Source organism: Pseudonaja textilis, chromosome 8 (assembly GCF_049901715.1).
Source record: "Pseudonaja textilis isolate UNSWEBS1 chromosome 8, rPseTex1.2, whole genome shotgun sequence".
Classification (NCBI taxonomy): Eukaryota; Metazoa; Chordata; class Lepidosauria; order Squamata; family Elapidae; genus Pseudonaja; species Pseudonaja textilis.
In genome coordinates, this window is record NC_141997.1 from 25,897,766 (window position 1) to 25,920,948 (window position 23,183).

Sequence of the window (23,183 nt, forward strand, 5' to 3'; positions counted from 1 at the left end):
GTGGTGGCTTGAGTAACTCAATGCCTACAAGTGCCAGGTTCTTAACCCTCTACTTGTGTACGTTAACAATTCCAAAGTTACTTTGTCTAGACCTAAAATATGGGTGATGAAATACCTTTTGTTTTGTGTACGAATAAACAGAACAAGCAATTCTTCACTTTTATTTATTTTTTAAGTAGGACACTATCCTGAGAGAATTGGTGTATTGCTGAACTGCACCTTTTAGCATTCTTAGCCAGGGTGCATTTCCATACATCATAATACAGACACACACAATACACATGCATGCCTAGAATATGTCAGGGATAATTGTAGAAAATGCCTATGGTTCCCATATAAAGCAGCTTTCAGTTTGACATCTGATTGAAGTATTTTTATTTGCTGATTGCCTTATAGTCATGAGGCAAAGTTTGGATTCTGGTATCTTATGTTCTCCATTTTTCTTCAAGACTAGCTCTTACTAAGACAACAGTAGAGGCAGCATGTGCAGATGACTTCGACACTCCCAGGGCTATTCGTGCAATTTTGGACCTCATTCACTATGGCAACAGACAGCTTAAAACCATCACTAAGGTAACCCATTAGGACACAAAGATCAGAAAGCGACAGTTGTCTAATTCTATACTGACTGAAATCAGCGTGTTATTATTTTTAGAATAAGCAATCAGGAAAAAAAATAACAACATACTTCATTCCTATAGCAGGCTTTATCCATACTGCATTTGCAAAAAGTCAAAAATGAATGTGTTATGCTTTAAATTGCTCAAATTTTATTTTTGGTCATATTTTTTATACTGGATTTGTAGCAGCTTGTGAAGGATGCCTTTTTCTTTGCCAATCATTGGATTTTCTTATTTCTCATTCTGGAGAGGCCTTCCCTATCACCGTTCCTCAAATGGTGGTTGATTGTGAAGGGTTTTAAAAAAAGCTTCCCCTGCATTTGTTGTACGGTTTTGTAAAACAGAAATCACGAATTTTTTCCACTCATTGACCTCTTTGTGAAATTTCAGATTATTAATTGACACCCAAACATTTATTATATGAAAGCTATTTAAGAAAGATTTCAGCTAATCATATTGTGAATAATATTAATAAAGTTAGAGAGCTGTGCTGGTGGTAGTGTATTCTACTGGAAGGGTCACTCATGCGAGATAGGTCTTTGCGGAATTGCCAAACTGATATATCTTTCAGTTGATTTAATATGGTGATAAACAGAAGAAGAATCCTGTAAAAAATTGTAAAACTGGAAGACCCCAAAACAATAGAACAGTGGAAAAGCCTCAGATAACAATTGTAAATATAAAGAAAAAAATGATATGAACTGCAGAAATTATAATTTAAATGCAAGAATAGTCAGTATGAGGCAGAACTGAAACAACCTATGAACTAAAACACACACACACACACACACACACAAAAATAATTTTTTTTTAATTATGGCATATGCAGAATTACTAGTAGAAAGACAAAGACTGCCAGTATTTAAATTTGTGCCCCCAAAGTCTTGTCACCAACAATGCAGAATGTGAATTTGCAAGGGTTAAAATAACTATCAAAACAGTTTGCCTACAATACAGCAATGGTGATTACAGAAGAACTGAGTATTAACATTAAAAAACCAAAAGCTAAATTATATTCAATTCCAAAGTGGAAGATCAGACTGGAGGCACAGATGAAGAAATTAAGATCAGATGCAAGTAATTTAAAAAACATGAAAGAACACAAATTGAAAATTGTAAGAATCCAGACAAGCCTAATTAAAAAATACTGGCTTAGCACCAGAAAAATTGAAGGAAGTTTGAAAAACATAATGCAATAAGCAACATCAGTAGCTGGGGAAATAGAATGCTATGAGGCATAAATCATCCAGTTTAAGGTGGTTGGAAATGAAAAATATGGGCTTATTAAGTTGAGAAGATTTTGGAAAATGAACAGGTTAAGATTTATGGGACAGGCATCCTGTTCATAATATCATCTGTTCAGCATATAATAATTATTGAAATGAAGAAAATCTGATTCGTTGAAGTTGCTATTCTTAATGCTACAATTGAGGAAAAACAGTTGGAAAAAATTGGCGCTAGTAGATTAAAATTGAACATTTATAGAAAAAGAAATCCACTGTTATACCAATCATGATTGGACCCAACTGAGTGATATCTAAGTGGTTTCCTTGACATCTGGACCCCAATTTTACAAAAACCACCCTGCTTGGAACTGTCTATATTCTTAGATGTTAACCTAATAATTATTAGCTCCTTGGTTAGTATTTGAATTATTATGCTTCCACCAGTCTTAGACTGTTAATCTAACTGTAGATTATCCACACATAATAATATTGACCTTTTGGGATAGTCCCATCAATCTCTGGAGGTTGCTATTGACCATTTTGGGAAACCCTGCAGTAAACTGACTGGATTGTTTTCACTGATTTGGAGTCATGGTTTGTTTTAAAGACTGTTGAAGATGTTGAATCCTGTCACCTCTTGTCTACCTAACTTCCATTCCATTGTTTGTCTTTAACACACACATACTTCCTCTTGAAGAGAGTTGTTTTTGTTTCTTTTCTCCATTCCCACGTCTGTGACTTTTTATCCCTGGTCCATAATGGATTATATCATCAGGCTACTAAGTTTTACAGCCACAGTACTTTTGATAACAAAGGCAGTAGAACTTGTTTCCTTTTGAATGATAGTTTGGCAAGTCATTTTAGTGATGAAGGACATATAGGAGAAGAGATGAAATAAGGTGCTCTCGCTAGGACTGTGCAAAAGTAATTGGAAAGGTACTTCTCAACCTACTCCTTGAAGTATCAAGTTTACTTAACCTTCCTGAGATATTTTTTTCTATATGTGTATATTTTCTCCCTCTCAGTTTAATAAGAAAGTGAGTATCTATGCTTTTTTCACAATTTCTGGATAATAAAAGTACTAGGTCTGTGATGGTGAACCTATGGAATGCGTCCCGGAAGTGGCACACGGAGCCATTTCTGCCAGCACGCGAGCCATCGCCCCAGATCAGGTCCACTGCGCATGCACGCACACCTCCTGCCAGCCAGCTGATTGTCAGGTATCTGCTGCGCATGGGCGGGGGGTGCACGGAAGGCACATGCGCAGAGGCATGTGGGAGGTGGTGCGTGCATGTGCAGGGGATGGGGCGATCACACGCGCATTGCATTATGGGTGCAGGCACGTGTGAACATGCACACTTTAGGCACGCGAGGACGAAAAGGTTAGTCATCACTGTACTAGGTGGATATGTCTGGCATGCCCTGTGGGCATATAAAAAATATGCCCTCTTTCCTTATTTCTGTTCACTCTGCAGTTCTGTTTGTCATTTCCTGCACAATACAGATAGTCCTCGACTTACAACAGTTCACTTAGTGATCAGTTACAATGCCACTGAAAAAAGTAACTTTACCAACATTTTTCGTACTTATGACCGTTGTAGCATCCCCATGGTCACGTGATTAAAATTCAGACACTTGGGAACTGACTCACATTTATGACTGTTGCAGTGTCCTAGGGTCATGCAATCACCTCTTGCGACCTTCTGACAAGCAACGTCCATGGGGAAGCCAGATTCACTTAACATCCATGTTACTAACTTAACAACTGCAATGATTCACTTAAACAAGAATGGTCATAAAATGGGGCAAAATTCACTTGACAGATGTTTCACTTACCAACAAAAATTTTAGGCTCAATTGTGATTGTAAGACGAGGACTACCTGTAGTTAGGTATTTTTAAACATGGGTTTTAAGAGAATTGCTTTTATGCATCTCATGTTGTCCCATCTTCCTTAGAATTATAGCTTCCCTTGCTACCATTCAGAATTTTCCATTCTTGGATAAAGTAGCAAAGGTTTAAGATAACGCAATTTCCTGCAAAGTTGCTTTCCAGGATGGTTGGGAAATGTTTCATTTACATCTTGAGGTCATGTGCTGAAGCCTTAGTCATCAAAGTGACTGGATCCAGTTATTCCAGCTTTTTCTTTGTATCTATTTTGAAATCAGGAAACAAGATCCCCTAGAAGTGCTATTGTCTTTGGGGCCATAGTCTCCTACATGATGGAATTTTTTAACGCAGTTGGAATCACCTTTGCTGAAAGTCAGGTAAGAGTCTGCTATAAAAGAGAGTTAATTAATTAATACCTTAACTATAGGCTCATCCCCCCAGCATATAGCCAAATGTTTGTCAGGGCTTATGGGCTGTGTGAAAACAATTTTCAACAACCAACTTACAACAGTTCGTTTGTGACTGTTCGAAGTTACGATGGCACTGGAGACTTATGACCATTTTTCACCCAACCGTTGTAAGCATCTCCATGATTATGTCATCAAAACTCAGATGCTTAGCAACTGTCTCATATTTATGACAGTTGCAGTGTACTGGAGTCACTTTTTGCAAACTTTTGACAAGTGAAGTCAGTGGGGATGCCAGATTCACTTAACAACCATGTTGCCAATTTAACACTGCAGTGAAACAGTTGTGGCAAGTAATATGACAAAATTCACTCGACTCGCTTAGCCACAGAAATGTTGGGTTCAATTGTGCTTGTAAGTCAAGGACTACCTGTATATGGTTTCCATTGTTAAGAATTTTATGTATTTAAACGTACAATGCTGCGACCACTCTGGGCCATCTCCTTCTGAGCAGCAGCAGTTATAGCAGACTTTAAAAAATGGAACATGTTTTCCTGCTCTCAGTGGAACCAAATTTTCAGCATAGGACTTTGGCATGTTTCCCACCACTCTGTATTCCACCAGGAAGAATGCAGTTCTGTAATAACCTCTTCACTTGAGCTCAAGTGCTGTACTGTTTGCTACCTCTGAACTGTTTTCTTTGATGGGATTTTATTAAGTTTGAACTTGGTCTTAATTTAAATTTGGGGAAATACTTTGAGATTCAACACTTTTTCCTATGTGAATGGGACAACTCTCTGCAGGACAGCTTGCCACGGACAACTCACTGCAGTACAATTTAGCAATTGTATTTAATTATTATTTAAAATAAATTTAATTTTTTTTTTGCCATTCACATTTCTTTCTGTCCCTCTTTTTGCATCCTTTTTTAATGATTCTTTGCCACCATCTTGTTCTGACCAAGGCTTCCTAGACTGTAATTACGCACATACCTATTTTAAAAACAAGTCTTATTTTATTGCAACGCTGGGAATTGTTTTCATTCCCAGATGGTAATTAATCTCAAACAATCTCTCAAGATAAGCACTCACCTTTCTTTTCTGTGAAGTGTTGCCAATAACAGAAGTATCAAATGAACGAGAGAAAAAACCATCCGAAGTACAAAGAGCTTCAAGAATGAATCTGAACCAAACGAACGACTTTGCTTCCTGAAAAGGTTTCTTTACCTTTGCCTGTCCTTTTTATCATATGGGAGGGGCAATCACCTCCCAGCCTTACTCCCGAGTCACCCCTTTTGTTTCAGCTGCTCTTGCCTTCTAGCAGCTCTGCGCGCGCACACACTGGGAACAGGCTCCCCTGGATCCTCTGCCTCTGCTGCCAGACTCTGGCGGCTCCAGAGGCAGCACCCCACTCCCAGATGGTCCTGGCCCCATCTCTGATCAGACGCAGGACCCTCATCCAAATCCTCTCCAGACTTCCGGACTGATCCCCTTTCTTTCCCACTGTCTAATTCTGCTGCTGTCTACAGAGGCTGCCGGCGAACCACAACATATCTCTTCGATATTAGCACAACTCTTTTCCTGCAGCGAGTTGTCCTGCAGTGAATTGGCTGCAGCCAATTGGCCATAGTGAGTTGGCCGCAGCAAATTATCATAGACCTCTTTCCTGTTGCATCATTGAAGCTATAATTGACTTTTATTGGCACATATATATATATATATATATATATATATATATGTTATTGGTCTTGATTTTAACTTTACCCTTATTACTGCTTTCATTTTACATTTTGTTCCTCCAAAGGCACCCAGAATTCATGTACAATAACAGTGAAAACCAATCTTTAATGAAAACAACCTTGATAATGATTTATAGGTTCTCCCTGAACACAAGCATTCAGCTTTGCTCTCCAGTGTGATAGATGAACTAGTGAGCTTCCGGATCAAAGTGCGCAGTTTTGCTCTTGCTACCCCTGAGGCTGAAGAAAGTCCATCTCCCCAAAATGCTGATCTCTTGGAGGAAGTAAAACAGCAACAGAAAGAGGAAAGGCGGCAACAGTTGCAGGAGAGAATGCCCCTTCTGCTAGCATGTGACCGCCTTCGCCAAGACTTGGCCTTATATGGCATCAACATAAAGGTTTGTCTCTGCATTTTCCAGAATCATTTTTATTTTACTGACTGCGTAGGCAAGCCGAGGAATAAGCTCCAGCTGTACTTTTCCTTCACAACAGGCAGTGTCCTTTTTTCTGCTCCATACTGTAATGAGAAATCTTAAGGGTAGGTCTGACCTGAATCCCTATGTTTGATTGAAGAATGTCGTATCTCATTAATGCTGGGCAAGCTGTTTTTGCAGATGTTCTACCTGGGAACAACATGGTTGAGATTAAAGAGGCTCCATTGTTTTGAAGTGTCACTGGGAAATTTTAAATACTTACGTAGTCCTGTAATTGCACAGAAAGAGAGGGCATAGGGTTCCACAAATTTTACTTGTTCAAGCAGCTTTTGCTTTTCTTTATCTGCCTAGAGACCAGAATGAGTGGCCGGGAGTCCCCCAGGCCACCAGATTTTTTAAAATAGAGGAATAAGCACTTCCGAAAAATAAGGAGTGCTTAATTCAGTCACATCATATACTTATTTATTCAATTTCTGTTAAGGAAGAAAGCCAAGCTATAAGATGAACATTAAGCAGTACATACTGTACAACATGGTCATCTTTGGTACAAATAAAGATAACTGATTTCGAACTTATTCCGGTGAAACATATAATCAGTGTTGAGATTGCATTCCAGGAACTATTTAGCATATCAATTATTGGGAGTTGTTTTGCTGGAGCCCATAATGTTAAACTGAAAGCACAGGGAAAGCAGAAAATTTGTAGGTAGGGGCAGATAGGGTGTTTCTGGGGAAAAATTTAGCCCATCACTTAAGTTTATTAAGCTATGGAAAGCTTAAATTATGAAATAAGGTTTACATGAAGTCTAAAATGTTATCAGTAAAATATTACGTTCAAGACAGAAAATACCATTCACAGAAAAGAAGATAAAGGATCCAACATAGTGCAGTCTAATAGTTTTTTTTTTTCAAATAGCATTGTCAATAAGAAATCAAGTGTTCTGAATTTGTACTTTTAAAACTAACTGCTAACTTTACTTTTTTCATAAAGTAAACTTCAGTCAATAATTCCCTGAACTAACATTGAGTCTTGTGGATCAGTGCCTTAAATACATAATTACACAAGTGGAAAAATGCAATTGTTTCCATTAAACTGGAATGAAACAATCACATTAAAAATGTAAGGTTTGATCTAAGCCATTTGTTAAAAGCTTAAATGAAACATTAAAAGTCTGAAGTTTGCCCAAACCTGAATATTTTTAAATGATAATTTAATTTATTCACTCGTATTTTTATAATTGAATGATAATTGCCATAATCAGTTTAACTTCCACAGATTAGATCTGCAAAAGTAATATTATGGGAAGCTGGGTTTTTTTCCATATCTGAATCTGGATCTGAAGTGAGGACTAAAATTGATATTTTGGCTAAGTGTCCTTAAGATTTGTATTCCAAATTCAGCTTTGATTTATAAAAGGAAATATAATGCAATTCTCTGCTTTTTCTCTCCTATCCTCACCCCATTCCCCAACATATTTATAGGATAGAAATTCTACTTCTACATGGGAACTTGAAAAAATCAATAATGAACTGGAAAAGCACTGATAAAAAGACAGGTGTACATTTGGAGTGATCTTTTGTTAATAAGAAAAGCCAGACCACAGAATATTGCCCCTTGGATTGCTGGACTTTTATTCTAAACCAACTTAAATAAAATACTGTCAAAAAAATCTAGTTTGGTGATTTGAGGAATACATGAGTTGATTTACTGATTGACATCTGTCACTGCCTATGTGAGAGTTACTTCAAATGAGTCTTCTAAAATAATAGAAATTATCTAGTGAAATCTTTGTCAGCTCTAATGATTCAAGCTTATTCCCATCTGTTATGATCATATGGTTGAAATGAACCTCTCTACATATTCACACTTTTGAATGATTTAGACTGATGTGTAACATAATTAAAGTATGGTTCAGTTTAACATCACCAAAAGTACCAAATGAAGTGAATTTTTGAGAACAGGGATGAATTAAAGATTTTATATTTTAACATCAAAAGTCTACTTTGTCAGGATTAGCAGAATTTCACATCGGATTTAACAGTTTTTCTTTGGTTGATACCAAATGAGCATTTCAAGAACTGAAGCACAGAGCATGGTCTGTGGAAGTTGCAGCCGTCCTCAGCTGGTGCCTTTGTTCCCTACAGTGTCAAGAAACATTCAGGTAAACAGAGGCAATTGGCAAAGTAGATACATTTGGGCTTTTTGAAGACAGCTATTTTTTTTTTTAATGAAGAGTATGTGGAAAAAGTCAAGTAACATGCAGAGGTTGGAAAAGGTAGAAGCAAGGCGCGTTAAGAAGAGTGTTTCCCCAAATAGGTAGGCCCCGAATAGTATCTGGGATTCAATGCTTTTTGTTGGTATATTCCCTCAAAAAGAAGACAGACTAATGTTTTAACGGAGTATGAAGGATACAATACTTGACCAGAAAATGTTGGATGACATTTCTTTTCAGAAAGGACCTCCTGCCTTTGCCACTGTAGCCTCCCCACCACCCCACCCCACCTTCATGAATGATGCTTTCTGTGACTGATTAGATTGATCAGAAACAGAAAAAGTTTAGGTAGTTTTTCTGCAGAATTCCCTGGGGCTTGTGCATATCTTTTTGAAATGTTGCTATCTGTGGACATTTCTGTTGTTTTAGGCTATTTTGATTCATATTGTGTATGGAAAAGCAAGCAAAAGAATGATGAAATCACAATAAACTTCTGTTTACGAAATTAGTTTTCCTGCAGGAACACTTTTTGTGGGGATACAGAGATTGGGCTGCCATTTGTCAGAAATGGTGTAGGGGCTCCCGCTTGGGCAGGGGGTTGCTATATATCCTTTTCGTAATTCCTCAAAAACAGATATACAGTTATACGAAAAAGTAAGTATAACCATGTTAGGGTGCGGGGTTTTGGACATGTATGTGTACATAACATTTTCAGTATATAAAGTTTATATCATCATTTTAGCCATTGTTTATCAATTGCAGGATGAAGGCCTCTTCCGCATGTTTCCATCCAATACGGTGACATTAGAAGTATTGTGGGCCCAATTGGCAAAAGAAATCTGAAGAGGCTTTTATCCTGCAGTCAATAGACAATAGGTAGGATGATGGATGATGACATCAACTTTATATACTGAAAAAATATATACAGGTCAAAAACTGATGTAACCGAATTGAAATATGAAAAATTGACATTGCAAGAGTTTATTCAATAAAAATTTAACAGATGCCATTTCTTTCTATGAAAAATATACCTTTGGCAGAAACCACTTCTTATCATTGCATGCCAATCTCTGGAAAGTTTTTCCATGCCTCATCCAGAATTTTTTTCAGCTGTGCAATGTTGAAGGTTTCTTGTATGCATATCCATGGCCAATCATTACAGCATCTTGATGTCAGTTGTATGTGTATTTGGGCCATACAAGGACTTTCATTTCCATCCCCCCTCCAGCTATTCTTTGGTTGATTCACAAGCAATAGCACTTACACTTATATACCGCTTTACAGCTATATAAGTGGTTACAATCAGCATATTGCCCCCAACAATCTGGGTCCACATTTCACCAAGCTTGGAAAGATGGAAGGCCAAGGCAACTCTGAGCCAGTGAGGATTGACTTTTTAAAGGTCACTGTCCAATTGCTTAGCCATTTTTTCAAATCCCTTCAGATTCATAGGCATCTATAACCTTATTTTCTGAAGGCCTCAGAGTACTTGAAGAGCAAATAAAAGAAAAAGCAGAATGAAATGTGGTGGTTTTAATAAGACAAGTTTCTCCCTGAGCCTGTCATAGGTAGTCTTCAACGTATGACCATTTGCTTAATGATCATTTGAAGTTGGTGGTGAAAAGTGACTTACAACTAGTCCATGCTGTGGCAGCATCCCCAAAGGCACAATCAAAAATCAAGCACTTGCCAATTGGCATGTATTTATGAGTTACAGTATCCTAATGTCTACTCAAAATATTTTGTCTTTTTAGAGTTGCCAACAGAAAGGAAGGGGGAAGCAGTGGGCCGTTTGTATTCCATGTTTTCAAAGATAGTTTCTTGGTGACCCAAGTGTCTGCTGGGCAAAATTCTAACTGGAGAGTATGATTAATGATTCTTGGCTATGGATGTGTCCCATTGGAGAATATGAATTATGATACACCCAGGGGCGGGGGAAAACCAGGGTCAAGGGTGACAATGAATGATGTGTCTCAGAGTCCGCTACACCCAGGTGGTGCTGGCATGCTTACTCCTAATTTAAGTTTTGAAAGTTCGGCTAGAGTCTCATGATTTAACTGCCGGGGCCCTAAGACCTAGTATCAAATTATATGAGTTTCCCAGCCAGCTTCCAACAGGCAAAATCAATTGGGGATATGGATTCACTTAAAAATTGCACGATTCACTTAACGACCAATTGATTTTCATAATGACCATGGTATAAAGGTCATAAAATATGACTCACTTAATGACCTCACTTAGCAGCAAATGTTCTAGTGACTAGTCCCAATTGTGGTTGCAAGTCAAGGATTACCTGTATGTTCTAATCATTGGCCCCTGCCCTCTTGTAACTAAAGTCTAATTTTAAGAGTTATCTGAATTGGAGCTTAATGTAGAAGTCTATTTACTTTTTCCATATGGAAATTCTTCATTCATGTTAATATCAAATTACACAAGGAACTACAAATGTAAATGAGGCATCTTTGTTATATCCCCTTTAGCAATATTATTGAAATAAAATTCAAATATCTATCTTGAAAAGGTTAAATAAATCAATGGGATTCATTTGTTTACATGACCATAGGCATTTATATAGGTAGTCCTCAACTTATGACCATAATTAAGGCCAAAATTTCAGTTGTCAGTTTTGTCCCATTTTATGACTTTTCTTGCCACAGTTGTTAAGTGAATCAGTGCAGTTGATTAGTAACCCAGGTATTAAATGAATCTGACTTCCCCATTAACTTTGCTTGAGGTCACAGGTGATCACATGACCTTGGGACACAGCAATCATAAGTATGAACCTATTGTCAAGCATCTGAATTTTGATCACATGATCATCAGGATGCTGCAAAGATCGTAACTCTGAAAAAAGTCCCATTTCAGTGCTGTTTTAATTTTGAACAGTCACTAAACGAACTGTAAGTCGAGGACTATCTGTATTATCTATACTTTTGGCATCCTGGGAATTCCACATTATTGGTATCTCTTGCAGTTTTCAAAAAATTGATAGTTAACAGATGTTATAAGGAAAGGATTTGATTATCTTGTTAGTCGTCGAGTACAACCACTGTAATTTCAATGCCTTCGTGCAAGCTAAACAGACTACTGTGTTTGCATGCTTTTGCACATATATGAACACCCAAATGGGACTACTGATTTTATTCGTGCCTCTCAGTCTCCAGATTAGACTGGCTTGAATAAGGGAAATCAACAGGTGTCTTTTTTAATATATATACCTTCCAGCAGCAGAGAAAGGAGCAGGTTGTATCTCTAGAGGGAGCTCCTTTCACAGCTACATGATTATTTCTGCTATTTTGATTTTAAAATCTACTAGTCATTCATTTCCCTCTTTCTGTTCGTTTCACCGAATAGCAAATAGATTTACTGGAGTGAAGAGTGTTGTTTGTCCCCATCACCTAAAATCACTCTGCAGGAATCCAAGAGATGAGCTTGTTCCAAGTGCCAATCTTAGTGGGTATTTATGGGAATGATATCTGTGGTTGAGGTAACCGTAGTCAGTGCCCAGCATGGAACTCAGTTTCACAAATTCCCCTTCTCTTGCAAACTCTAGAAATTGCCTGTTTAATCCTGAGAGTGAGCACTCTTAAATTCAGAACAGTGTAGAGCAGCGTTTTTCAAATTTGGCAACTTAAAATGTGTTTAGAGGAATTAAAAAATTAGCTGCTATTAACCTGGATCAGAAGGAGAGAGCAAGAGAAAACTGTACTTTTCCCCCTTTTGCTTTATATGAAAGGATTTGGCTACCCAGAATCAGAAGCCCTAATATATATATGCAAATACTATTTTGGGTACCAAGAAAGCTTCCTGATTTTTTTTTTTTTACATTTTATTAAAATAATTGGAAACTAGCATACTGAAGAACGACTATCTTGACATACTGATTTGCAAGAATGCTTCTAAGCTCCAAATGAGCCCCATCCACACAGCAAAAAAACATATTGTGTAACAGGATGCATCCTTGTGGAGCTAACTTCATAACCGGTTGCTTTGTATTGGTTCTATCACCAGGAGAGCTATTTTCTGAATGAAAACATCAACCCAAAATCCATCTCGAAGTGAAGTTTGCAAAGTAATCCAAATGTTCTATCAATTCAAAAAGTTGGGGATTCCTATTCATGAACAGGGCTTGATATACTGGTTAGAGAAAGGCTTTGCTTAAAACCCTTTTGACATCTCTAATGGAATATTACTGTACACAGGTACAGGCAGTTGATGGAATGAATCCTTATTTATTTTTCTGTAGGGAGAAATGAGCTGCAGTGTTGAGGCAAATAAATGTAGCTTAAATGGAAACGCCAGTTCAATGCCTTGTCACATTCATTAGCCACATTCAGATCAGGATGAACAAATACTCGCTATAGTTATTTCAATCTGTCATTTTTATTTCCTCAAAAGAAACTCCTACAGCTTCAGAAAGTTTCAAATGTAAATCTTTATACACTAGTGAACAACATAAAAAACAGGCAGATTTAATGTAGTTATTCATCTGAGCCACCTGAAAAATTGGACATTTGGTTTCCCTACAAATTTAACTTAAATGTTCACCTTTCCCATCACTCAGGTCTAATGATGGTTTCAAATTTATGGGAGAACTCTGGTACATGTTAACTGAAAACAACATATAGTGTATGATTAACATCTTCCTTTTGTCAAAAACTTGCCATGAGTTCAACAACACAGGGAACCCGTTCCACTTTATGGGTCTAACACCCACAAATGAAGCGTCTTGAATGGTTGACTTGCCTTTTGTATCTCAAATAACTTCAGATTGTATAATGGAGCAGACATGAGAGATATAGGGGTTTAGACAAAAACTTGCATGTCCTACCGTAGATTCCCTTCAACATGCAAGAAATAAAAAAATTGCACTGAGTGGTTTAGATGTGGAGACTAGTCATGTAAAACTTCTGTGTATTATAACATCCTAGTCACCTACACAGATAGGAAGAATAAGGATTAAGTTCTACTGCAATTTTCTAGAAGTAGGAATTCAATATGAGATCTGCTTCAGGCAGATTCTGGTTTTGAAATATTTTTGGTTCCAGAGAAACAGGCTCTTGTTCAGAGTCAATTCAAAAATTCAGAAAGCAAAATCATGACAATTTGTACAACCGGAAACAAGGCAGAGGCCCACCATTCTTCCCCGCTGTCTTATTCCTCCACAAATAGTAGAGCGATCCTTCACGCCTACTTCCAAGGAGCAGAACCTGTATCGTAATTTTTTCAATGAGCTGTGTGCTCTGAACTTTGAAACAACCGAAGAAGAAGAAGACTCTTAATATAAAGAAAACAAATGTATTGTTCTGAGGTAGAAATCTCAGTGCATTGAAATGTTAATCATAAGCACTGAATTTATACAGAGCAATTTCTTGCTTGCACAAAGAAAGTTAGCATTAAACGGTACTGTAACATGTGACAAACCCCAGTAGCAATTATCCATACACAAAGAAGAGTGTTAATTTCGCACTAGAAAGTATACACTAAGGCTTACATTGTCCACATGTACTTTGGAATAAGCTCCACTGAATTGTTGGACATTATTTCTGAGTAAATATGCATAGTCGTAGGTTGTTAATCATTCAAGTAAACCAGTTATATTCCATCATCTTTCTATGCAGTCTTTTGAAAACCATTATTACGAGATGAAACTGTTGAAATCAAAATATTTAGTTCATCAATCATACCAAATTAAACTTTTTCATTCAGTAAAGCTGAAGTAAAGGATACACTTAGGGCAGCTGAATGCTTGAGTGATTCTATAGCCTTTATTACAATGATGCTGAATATTAAGAATAAATTGCTATTGAACTTTGAACTATCTTCTCTCTATGTTGCAATCTGGATCTTATTGTGCAATTCAGGTTAATTCTTCACTTTTCATTTTTGAATCACTTCAATGCTGGTGACTTTTTTTTCCCCTCTAAAAACACGTCCACATGCAGTAGTATGTTAAAAGGTGATTTTTAATGCTAGTATAAAAGCATGAAGGACACTTTCCATTGACAGCTATCTATGTGCAAAGACTATGCAAGAATTGCTTATGGTGAACTGTTTCTAAAACATTCCCCCTTTTGTAATACGACCTGCTGAACCCCTAATTCTAAGTATGCCTAATTTTTCCGCAAATGATTTGGTTTTATGTTCTAAACTAGCACTGAATAATAGATGAAGCTTTAATACATTCAGCTAAACAAATTCTATTTTCACATGCCATGATTTACAGCTTCTTGGTGCTGCTGTACAACAAAAACTAACAACGCATTTCCAACCTTCCCCCCTCCTTTCAAGAAGGAACAAAAATGAGTGTCTTTACAGACCAAGGAGTCAAAGGCAATTTGCATGCAGTCTCTGCTCAAAGATGGCACTTATCAAAAGTGGCATACTAAGTGCACAGAACTGAACCTCTGTAATTGTTGCGAGAACAAACAAATTAATTCTTGCAAATCAAATTAGGAAGCTGAGAGCTAGTGGAAGAATATTGTAATACAAGCCACCAAAGTACTTTAAAATCCCATTTTCACATATAGTTCATTTTCATTCCACTGAAATTAGTTAAGTCCAGGGCCATGAACATTTAAATAATTAGTGATTTTTCAAAAGGCAGCTTGACTGTGTTTTCCTTGAGAAACACAAGACGTTTCACTTATCATCCAAGAAGCTTCTTCAGTTCTAACTGGATGATGGGGGGAGGGTGGGTGGCAATGGAGGGATTGCATTTATTTTCAGTCATCTGATTGTTAGCACTCTCTTTGAGAGTCACTGAGTCTCAGAGAGTATGGTCTCAGAGAGAGTGCTAAAGACCAAGATGACTGCAAAGAAATATGATCCTTCCATCCTTACCTTCTTGGATAAGAAGTGAAACTTCATCTTCCTCAAGGAAAAAACATGGTCCAGGTGCCTTTTGAAAAAGCATCTTTGAGACAACCATGACCTGGATGACTGGGAATCCACAGACCTTTAAGTATTTACTAGAAAATAAGCCCTGTTGAATTCAAATTACATATATATGGGGCTTATGAATCCACAGATGGCTGATCTTTATGTTGCCTATCAAGTGAATATTTTTGCTACTAGTAGTTATTGCTCAAAAACCAACCTGTAAGATAGAACAGAGGAAATACTTTCAGTTTTGTTTTATTATAACATCTGCAACTACAGCTTATTCATCCCAAAAAAGGGAAAGAAAAAAATATTCCAAACCCTTTAAAAATACCTACACTTTTTATTTTAAAAAATAAAAACTACCTAGTATACCATTACTGTTAACAGCACTTGAAAAGGGGTGCATTGTACAAGGATATCCTACTGTAACTTTCGTGGCTGCTAGACTTGTTGTTCTTTTTCCTCTTCTGCTGCTTTGGTCTTAGGTTTCAAAGAGTTTATTAAAGGCTGTTCCAATTTCTAAAACCATGTCAGAGGCTGTCATAGACCGTCCAAATTTCTGAAAGGCTTGGTTGTTGCACTGCCTTGTAAGTGAACATGCTCCAAATGCAGCCACTAGAAAGGGATTTTGACTAAAATAGAAACAAGAACCCCAATTAAATCTGAAATGAGCATGGCTATTCCCCCAGAGCACAAACCAACCAACAAATCTTTATTAGCTCTTAGGGCAGTGCAAGTAGAACAGTAGGAGCAATGAAAAGAATAAGAATGATGGATCTCATTTGCCCACCAGATCAGAGTTAAAATATGCTACATGTCCCAGACCTGTTTGTCCAACTGTGGGCTAAAATGCAAGTAACAATAAAAACATCCAGAACCAGGTAAGGATTTCTCAAAAGGAAAGGGACTAAAATTGATACCGTAACATAAGAAAAAAACAAGTATCAAATTAATGTATTTACCAGTGTTACTTTCAGTTCATGCCTGATAAATTTTGCAAACAGATGCACCAAACATTGCAATATTAGCCATGATGCTTTTGTCTATCAGCCTCTAATATAAATTTATTAATTGTTTTACCAAATTTAGAAACCACCCTTTTTCTTCACAGAGCAGCTCTGGGCAGTGTAAATTGGACATACGCTGAATTGTTCTATAAAGCAGAGGTGACACTTGATCTCACTGAGGGCCGCATCAGGGTTGTGTTTCACCTCGGGGGCCAGGGTGGGCATGGCCAGCTTGATGTCACTCATGTTGGGGGCGTCTGTAACAACCCATGCGCTCTGCCAGTGAAAGCGGTCTCCTGAGCTCAGCCGTGACAGCCTCCTGCCACCTCTGCCAGTAAAAATGGAGGTCGCTGGTAGAAGGCAGGAGGAGGCCATCACGGCTGAAAACGGACCCTGGGAGGGTTGTGCATGGCCCTCCCGAGCTCCATTTTCACTAGCAGAGGCACCATGGGCGGGTCCTCTGCTGTTTCTAGGGCCCTGCGGGCCACATCTAAGCACCCTGCAGGCCAGATTTGGCCCCCGGACCTTGAGTTTGATACCCCTGCGATAAAGTACCTTCAACAGAAGCTGATCAGAATGCATGACATGGCTTACCCATTTGTTTTTTCTGGTCCTGCAAGAAAGGCCCAGTGTGCTAGGACTCCTAGGGACCCAGAGAGGATGTCTCCTTGTCCCCCACACCTCCTGCTGCTTCCTTCATGGCTACATACAAGCACTGTAACACAAAAAAATGAAAAGAAAATACTCAATCCTTACCGAACAGAGCTGTGGGAGAACTGAAAAAAATGTAGATGTGAAATGTAGCAGGCATTATATTCTTTACTTACAAAGTTCATTTTGAAAGTATGACCAGAGCTGAATTTAACTAAATCATTAAAAGAAACTGGTATTTTATAAGATTAATATTTAAACACTGTTATATTTTTATTTTTGCATTATTGCATTAACCTCAACGGTTTAAGACAAGAACCTCTCTAGCGACAACAATTTTTATTTAATAATTTTGCTATAAATTTTCAAACAGCTCTGATGGCTAATGTATCTATATTTTAAAATCATAAAATATGGTGCTAATGTTTGAATGGTGACATTTTTTACTATAGCACAGTAGTCAAGTTTTGACCAATGACTAGCAAAAAAATGCTAGTATTCCCTTCTTTATTTTTGATATATTACATGCATGCACCTTCATTTTGTTTTCATTTCCCATAGCATCTACCCATATAGAAAAATAATGTTTACATTTAGAAAAAAAATTTGATCTGGGTTTCATATACCTTTTTCTCCATCTGAAATGAGGTCTCGTTCGCCTTTCTGGACAATTGTCAAATTCCCCAAGGCTTGGCTGAGCCTTAACAGACAGCCATGATAATCATTGTTATCTACAGGATCTCTAAGCTAGAGAAGAGCAAAGGGGGAAATCATACAGGATTAATTGCAGTAAGTAATAAGGAAAATGGTTAACATTCATTCATACTATTTTTAAATTTTTCTGTTATGAAATGTTAGCTACCTGCTCAACTGCAGTCTCCATCAGCCATACAAGAGATGTTGCCATATTTGTAACAAGTCTTACTATGTCTCATTTGATTTGGTCACAAGCAATTTGCACTTATTTGTGCAAAAATGGAGATATATAAAAGTACAAAAAATCCACTTAACGCAAGTCCCAGAACTTAGAAGGATTTGTTTTGGAAGATATTAACTCATGTAATCTTAAAATAAACACTATAATGAAGTGTAATGATACAAACAATGATTTCAAAACATAAAGTCATTCTCTCAAACAAGAGTTGCATTTGACCTTGATGAGATAATGCTATTCATCATGTAGAAAAGTATGAAGAAGTACTAGAAGATTGACCAAATTACTTGAAGATGGATGGTAACTTAGTTTTTTTATTTTTTTTCTACTGCACAGAATGAGGTAGGTGCGTGGAGGCATCTTGTCTCAATTCTTCTCGAACTCAAACTTAGCCTAGCCAGCTAGATTTGTGATCTATTGACTCTACAATTAGTTTTCCTTTACTGCCTCATTCAGTTACTGTTCAAAATCACAATGGTGCTGAAAAAACAACTTTACAACCAATGACCACATTTATGACTGAACAGCATTCCTCAGATTGTGATCATCATTATAATCAGCACACTATTGTCCTATGCTTGACCTCGTTTTTTGTTTTTTTTTCTCCTTGCAGAACTGAGATATTGGAGAGTAAATGATTACAAGAGGATAAGAAGGCACACAATAAGGCATATATAGGCTGTTTGCAAACTGTGCTCAGGGCTGCTTGTACCACTGCATTTCTTCCAATGTGTATTCTCAATTGTGTGCCTGCTTACTCTCTTTTAATTCCTTCTTTTTCAATAAATTTAAATATAAACACGAATTCCCTTCTTGCTAATTATCCAATGCCCAGATGAATGCTTCAAAGGGCAGGAGAATGGGAAAAGGAATGGGAAAAAGGAAAGCAGTCATGGACACGATTTCCCACTTAGTGTCAGCTTTACTTCACAAGAGATCTGCCCATCCCGATTATGGTCACTAAACAAGGACCATACATATGTAGGGGCTGTAGATATCTGTAAGTAAACAAATAACTACAAATGTAACTTCTATGGACTTTGTGAAAAGTTGCCTTTTCAACGTTCACAACATAGACCCCATACATAAGTTACATATGTTAAGGTGGGCAGCCTTATTAAATAAAGCAGCAATCTTGAGATTTAATGTACTGATAACTGCATTATTCTCTGCGTGTCATTATAGTATATTATAGTACTTGTCCCCTAACCTGGTTGACGGCCTAGAAATTTATACTTTTAAAAGCCTAAACTGGGCTAAAGTCACACAGCCTATTTGATTAATTATTGAAATTCTACATTAGTAATATTAAATGTAATTTGGATTTGGGGTACCTTCCCTTATGGAAATATAATTAAGAACTGTATGGACTCACCATTGCTTCATAGAGTCTGCTAAATTCCATAGCATTTGGGGTAAGAATAGCTCGAGGATAACCCTGAATGAGAGAAGGCTGTTGGGCAATGAGCCATAAACCATCCTGCACGGGACAATAAGAGGAAACATTTAATGACAGGTACAAATTATTATTAAGCAAATTAATAAAATTATCATACTTACAGCATCAATTACAATAGGAATTCCTTTGACCTTGGATTTTTCTATAATGCCCTATTTGAAAAAAAAAAAATCAAAACTTTAAATTAAATGTAACATTGGATGGAAAATGCAATTATTTTTCTCCTTTTGCAAAAAGTAATACATTTTAAATAAAAGGCAACTTCAACATTTTAAATGAAACAGAGTAAAACTCAAACCATTCCAAATAATAAAACACCTCTTCTAAAAAGCATACCATATGCTATATATCACGTTTATTACTCTTGCCATTTTTCTCTTTCTCTTCCATAATATTTTCACCAAAAATATATTCACATATATTTTTCACACTTCCATTTAGTGAATCTATTGAAGACTTCTCACACATTTAAAAGCACATATTAAAAATGCATGCAAAGCTAATACAAATAGCTTTTTAAGATAAAAGCAAACTGTAAATATTTAACTATAATAATCTCATTCATTAGAAGAGAATACATATGTGATTCATTACCCAAGTATCATCATTAGTGTTGGGACTTTATATACAGGAGAATTCCCTGCCAATTTTTTTAAAAGAGTTTTTTTATTTTTCTTAACTACAAACAGCATTGCATGAACAATGTGATGCCTAGGTGTCTTACATTTTAAAACAAATATGACAGTATTTCCATATTTAATACATTTAACAATATTATAAAATTTAACCTCAATATACAGTTTTTCTCTTTAATTATTCACTATTTTAATGAGTTATTTTGTATCAATCTCCATATTCTAAATATCTCTTTTTACTACCAATAATATATTTTGGTGAGGGTGTTATTTTTTCTTGGTAGTTCCTTGATTAGAGTATTGTTTGCTGCTTGATCACTTGCCTGGTGTTAATCCATGATTGCCTAGATGTTGGCTGCTGAAGGGGATGTGTTCTGGTCTTGTTTCCTTCTTAGTTTTATTATCTCTTGAATATGTGTAAATAGGATGCTTATTGGTGATCATGGATACGCTCTGCTACTCTTCTGCCTGCGTGTCTGACCTAGTAACTATTACGAGTTCTTGCACTGAAGAAAGTGGCTTTATTGGGAATTGTTGAATAAGAACTTTTTTTACTTTATTTTATTTGGTTTGTCAATTGCTTACAAGATAATAGGTATAAGTAAAAACATAGTTATGAATACATGAATACATATAAGAAAAATAGAAGAAACAATAGGACACGGACGGTAGGCATGTTGGTGCGCTTATGCATGCCCTTATAGACCTCTTAGGAAAGGAGTGAGGTCAATAGTAGAAAGTCTAAGATTGAAGTTTTTGGGGTTTGGGGAAGAAACCACAGAGTCAGGTAGAGTATTCCAGACACTGAGCACTCTCTGTTGCTGAATTCGTATTTCCTGCAATCAAGTTTGGTGCAATTAACCTTGAGTTTGTATCTGTTTGCTCTTGTATTGTTATGGTTGAAGCTAAAGTATTCATTGACAGGTAGGACATTGCAATGTATGATTTTATATACTATACTTAGATCGGACCGAAGGCGGAGTAGTTCTAGGTTTTTTAGGTCTAGAATTTCAAGTCTGGTGGCATAAGGTATTCTGCAACGAGCAGAGGAGTGGAGAACTCTTCTTGTGAAATATTTCTGGACTTTCTCAACTGTGTTAATATCAGATACGTAAAGTAGGTTCCAGACTGATGAGCTGTATTCGACTATTAGTCTAGCAAATGTTTTGTATGCTCTAGTTAGTAATGTAATATTACCAGAGAAAAAGCTACGTAAGATTAGGTTAACAACTCTTAATGCCTTTTTGGCTATGTAGTTACAGTGGGCTCTAGCACTTAGATCATTAGAGATGAGTACTCCAAGATCCTTGACAGAGTTTTTTTTCTTCAAAAAAAAAAAGGGTCCTTTTTTTCTTCAAAAGGCAGCTGGGCTGTTTTTTCCTTGAGGAAGAAGCTTTTCATCTAAGAAACGTCATCAGTTCTGATCGCAGGGGAGGAGGGAATGGAAGTATAGTATTTCTTTGCAACCACCTGGTTGTTAACACTCTCTTAGAACTGTTGAGACCACTTGGGGGGTTATGTAGACTTTATTGTCTTAAAAGAGTGACCTAAGAGTGACCTAAGTCCTTAGTAAAACATATAACATGGGAATTTTTTCTCCTTTCAAGAAAAGCTCAGGAGGACTCTCTACCAACACAACATACATGCACACTTTAAACCCAAGAATACACTAAGGCACAAGCGTGTATGTCCCGAGGATCAAACATCCCAATACAAACTGAGTAATGTGCTATAGGCAATACAGTGCAGTGAGACGCATGCAGACTTGTACATTGGTGAAACAAAACAGCCACTTCACAAGCACATGGCACAACATAGGAAATTAAAGCCATCATGACAAGATTCAGGGATCCAACTGCATTTGAAAGACAACGATGTCTGAAGACAGCAAACTCCACATTTTGGATAGAGACCATTAGTTTGAAAGAGGGGTAAAAGAAGCCATCTATGTTAGAACTGAATATCCCTCCCTCAACAGAGGAGGAGGAATAAGATACCACCTATCTCCAATATACGACACAGCCCTTGCGCCACTTCCAAGAAGATTCCACAACCCATTGTACCCTGATTCAGGTAACCCTGAGGGCATAGATAATTCCCCAAGGAGCCTCAATAGCTTTTGGAGAGAGCTAAAGATCAGATGACGGCAAAGAAATACAATTCTATCTCCCCCCCACCCACATCCTATCAGAACCTATTCTTCCATCCAATCTCAACTGTCAATACTTATCCTTCCATTACCCCCACCCCCGCCCTGTCATCAGAACTGATGAAGCTTCTTGGCTGAGAAGTAAAATGTTTTTTTTCTTTTTCTTCAAAGAAAAAACAATCCAGTTGCCTTTTAAAGAAAAAAGAACCTTTGAGTTCTTCTACAACAATACCCAATAAAGCCACTTTCCACATGTTGCAATTCTTGTAGTACCATGATATAGACATTCACAATATTAAGCAACAAGTGTTACTAAGTTTATTAAATGTACCCCTATGGGGAGGCAACCTTTATTTTGGCATTCATTCTTTCCCAACAAAAGTCAGTGCAACAAGAAAAATACATTCGAAATAAATACTTAACACCATACCTTGCACATGGGTATATAGGCTGAGGAAATATAAATGTCATGTATATTTTATAGAAACCATTAATTATGAATGCCAGAAATTAGCCAATGCCTGAGTTTCAATCATCTGTAGCAACTTTTTGAACTTGCTTGCAGAAGCCACAAATAAACAGGATTTTTTTAACAATTTCTATTTCAATTATTCTGCTTTTATAACTTACAAGCCATGCAACATTGGTTAAATTTCTGAAATAGCATAAAATATTTGAAATAAATAATAATAAAGCTGACACTCTTTTTAAAAAATAATAATAACATCTAGGCAATGTACCAGTAACACTTTAAGAAATCCAGGTTACCTTGGCATGTTCAAGTAATAAATCATCTCTTCCCAAACCTGGCCCAATGACAACTGAGTGAAGTCGTGGCAACCAGCTTTCTACCTCACGCACAGCATCAGGGCTGTCACTAAAAAGAAACAGCAAACAAATTAAAAAAACCACAATCTTCCAGTTTAGCACTATACCA

General features: G+C 37.0%; 2 protein-coding genes across 6 annotated transcripts in view; one reads left to right on the plus strand and one right to left on the minus strand.

Moving 5' to 3' along the window:
- The window catches only part of CARS2 (cysteinyl-tRNA synthetase 2, mitochondrial), a 37,946-nt gene extending 30,013 nt beyond the window's left edge, over positions 1–7,933 (plus strand). For 2 of the 3 annotated variants that reach the window (XM_087938570.1, XM_026708281.2), the window contains 4 exons: positions 450–573; positions 4,014–4,112; positions 6,018–6,278; positions 7,796–7,933. In XM_087938570.1, the coding sequence (XP_087794696.1) occupies positions 450–573; positions 4,014–4,112; positions 6,018–6,278; positions 7,796–7,858 (547 nt within the window). In that variant the 3' untranslated portion in view covers positions 7,859–7,933. Of the gene's footprint in view, positions 1–449; positions 574–4,013; positions 4,113–5,945; positions 6,279–7,795 lie in introns of all 3 variants that reach the window. The other variant, XR_015744580.1, reaches the window with a different exon arrangement.
- NAXD (NAD(P)HX dehydratase) overlaps positions 5,138–23,183 on the minus strand; it is a 30,264-nt gene continuing 12,218 nt past the window's right edge. For 2 of the 3 annotated variants that reach the window (XM_087938569.1, XM_026708302.2), the window contains exons 6-11: positions 23,015–23,123; positions 19,564–19,614; positions 19,379–19,483; positions 17,696–17,816; positions 17,013–17,133; positions 12,891–16,043 (exon numbers count right to left, since the gene is read on the minus strand). In XM_087938569.1, coding sequence (XP_087794695.1) covers positions 15,893–16,043; positions 17,013–17,133; positions 17,696–17,816; positions 19,379–19,483; positions 19,564–19,614; positions 23,015–23,123 — 658 coding nt within the window. In that variant the 3' untranslated portion in view covers positions 12,891–15,892. Of the gene's footprint in view, positions 6,504–12,890; positions 16,044–17,012; positions 17,134–17,695; positions 17,817–19,378; positions 19,484–19,563; positions 19,615–23,014; positions 23,124–23,183 lie in introns of those variants that run through there. The other variant, XM_087938568.1, reaches the window with a different exon arrangement.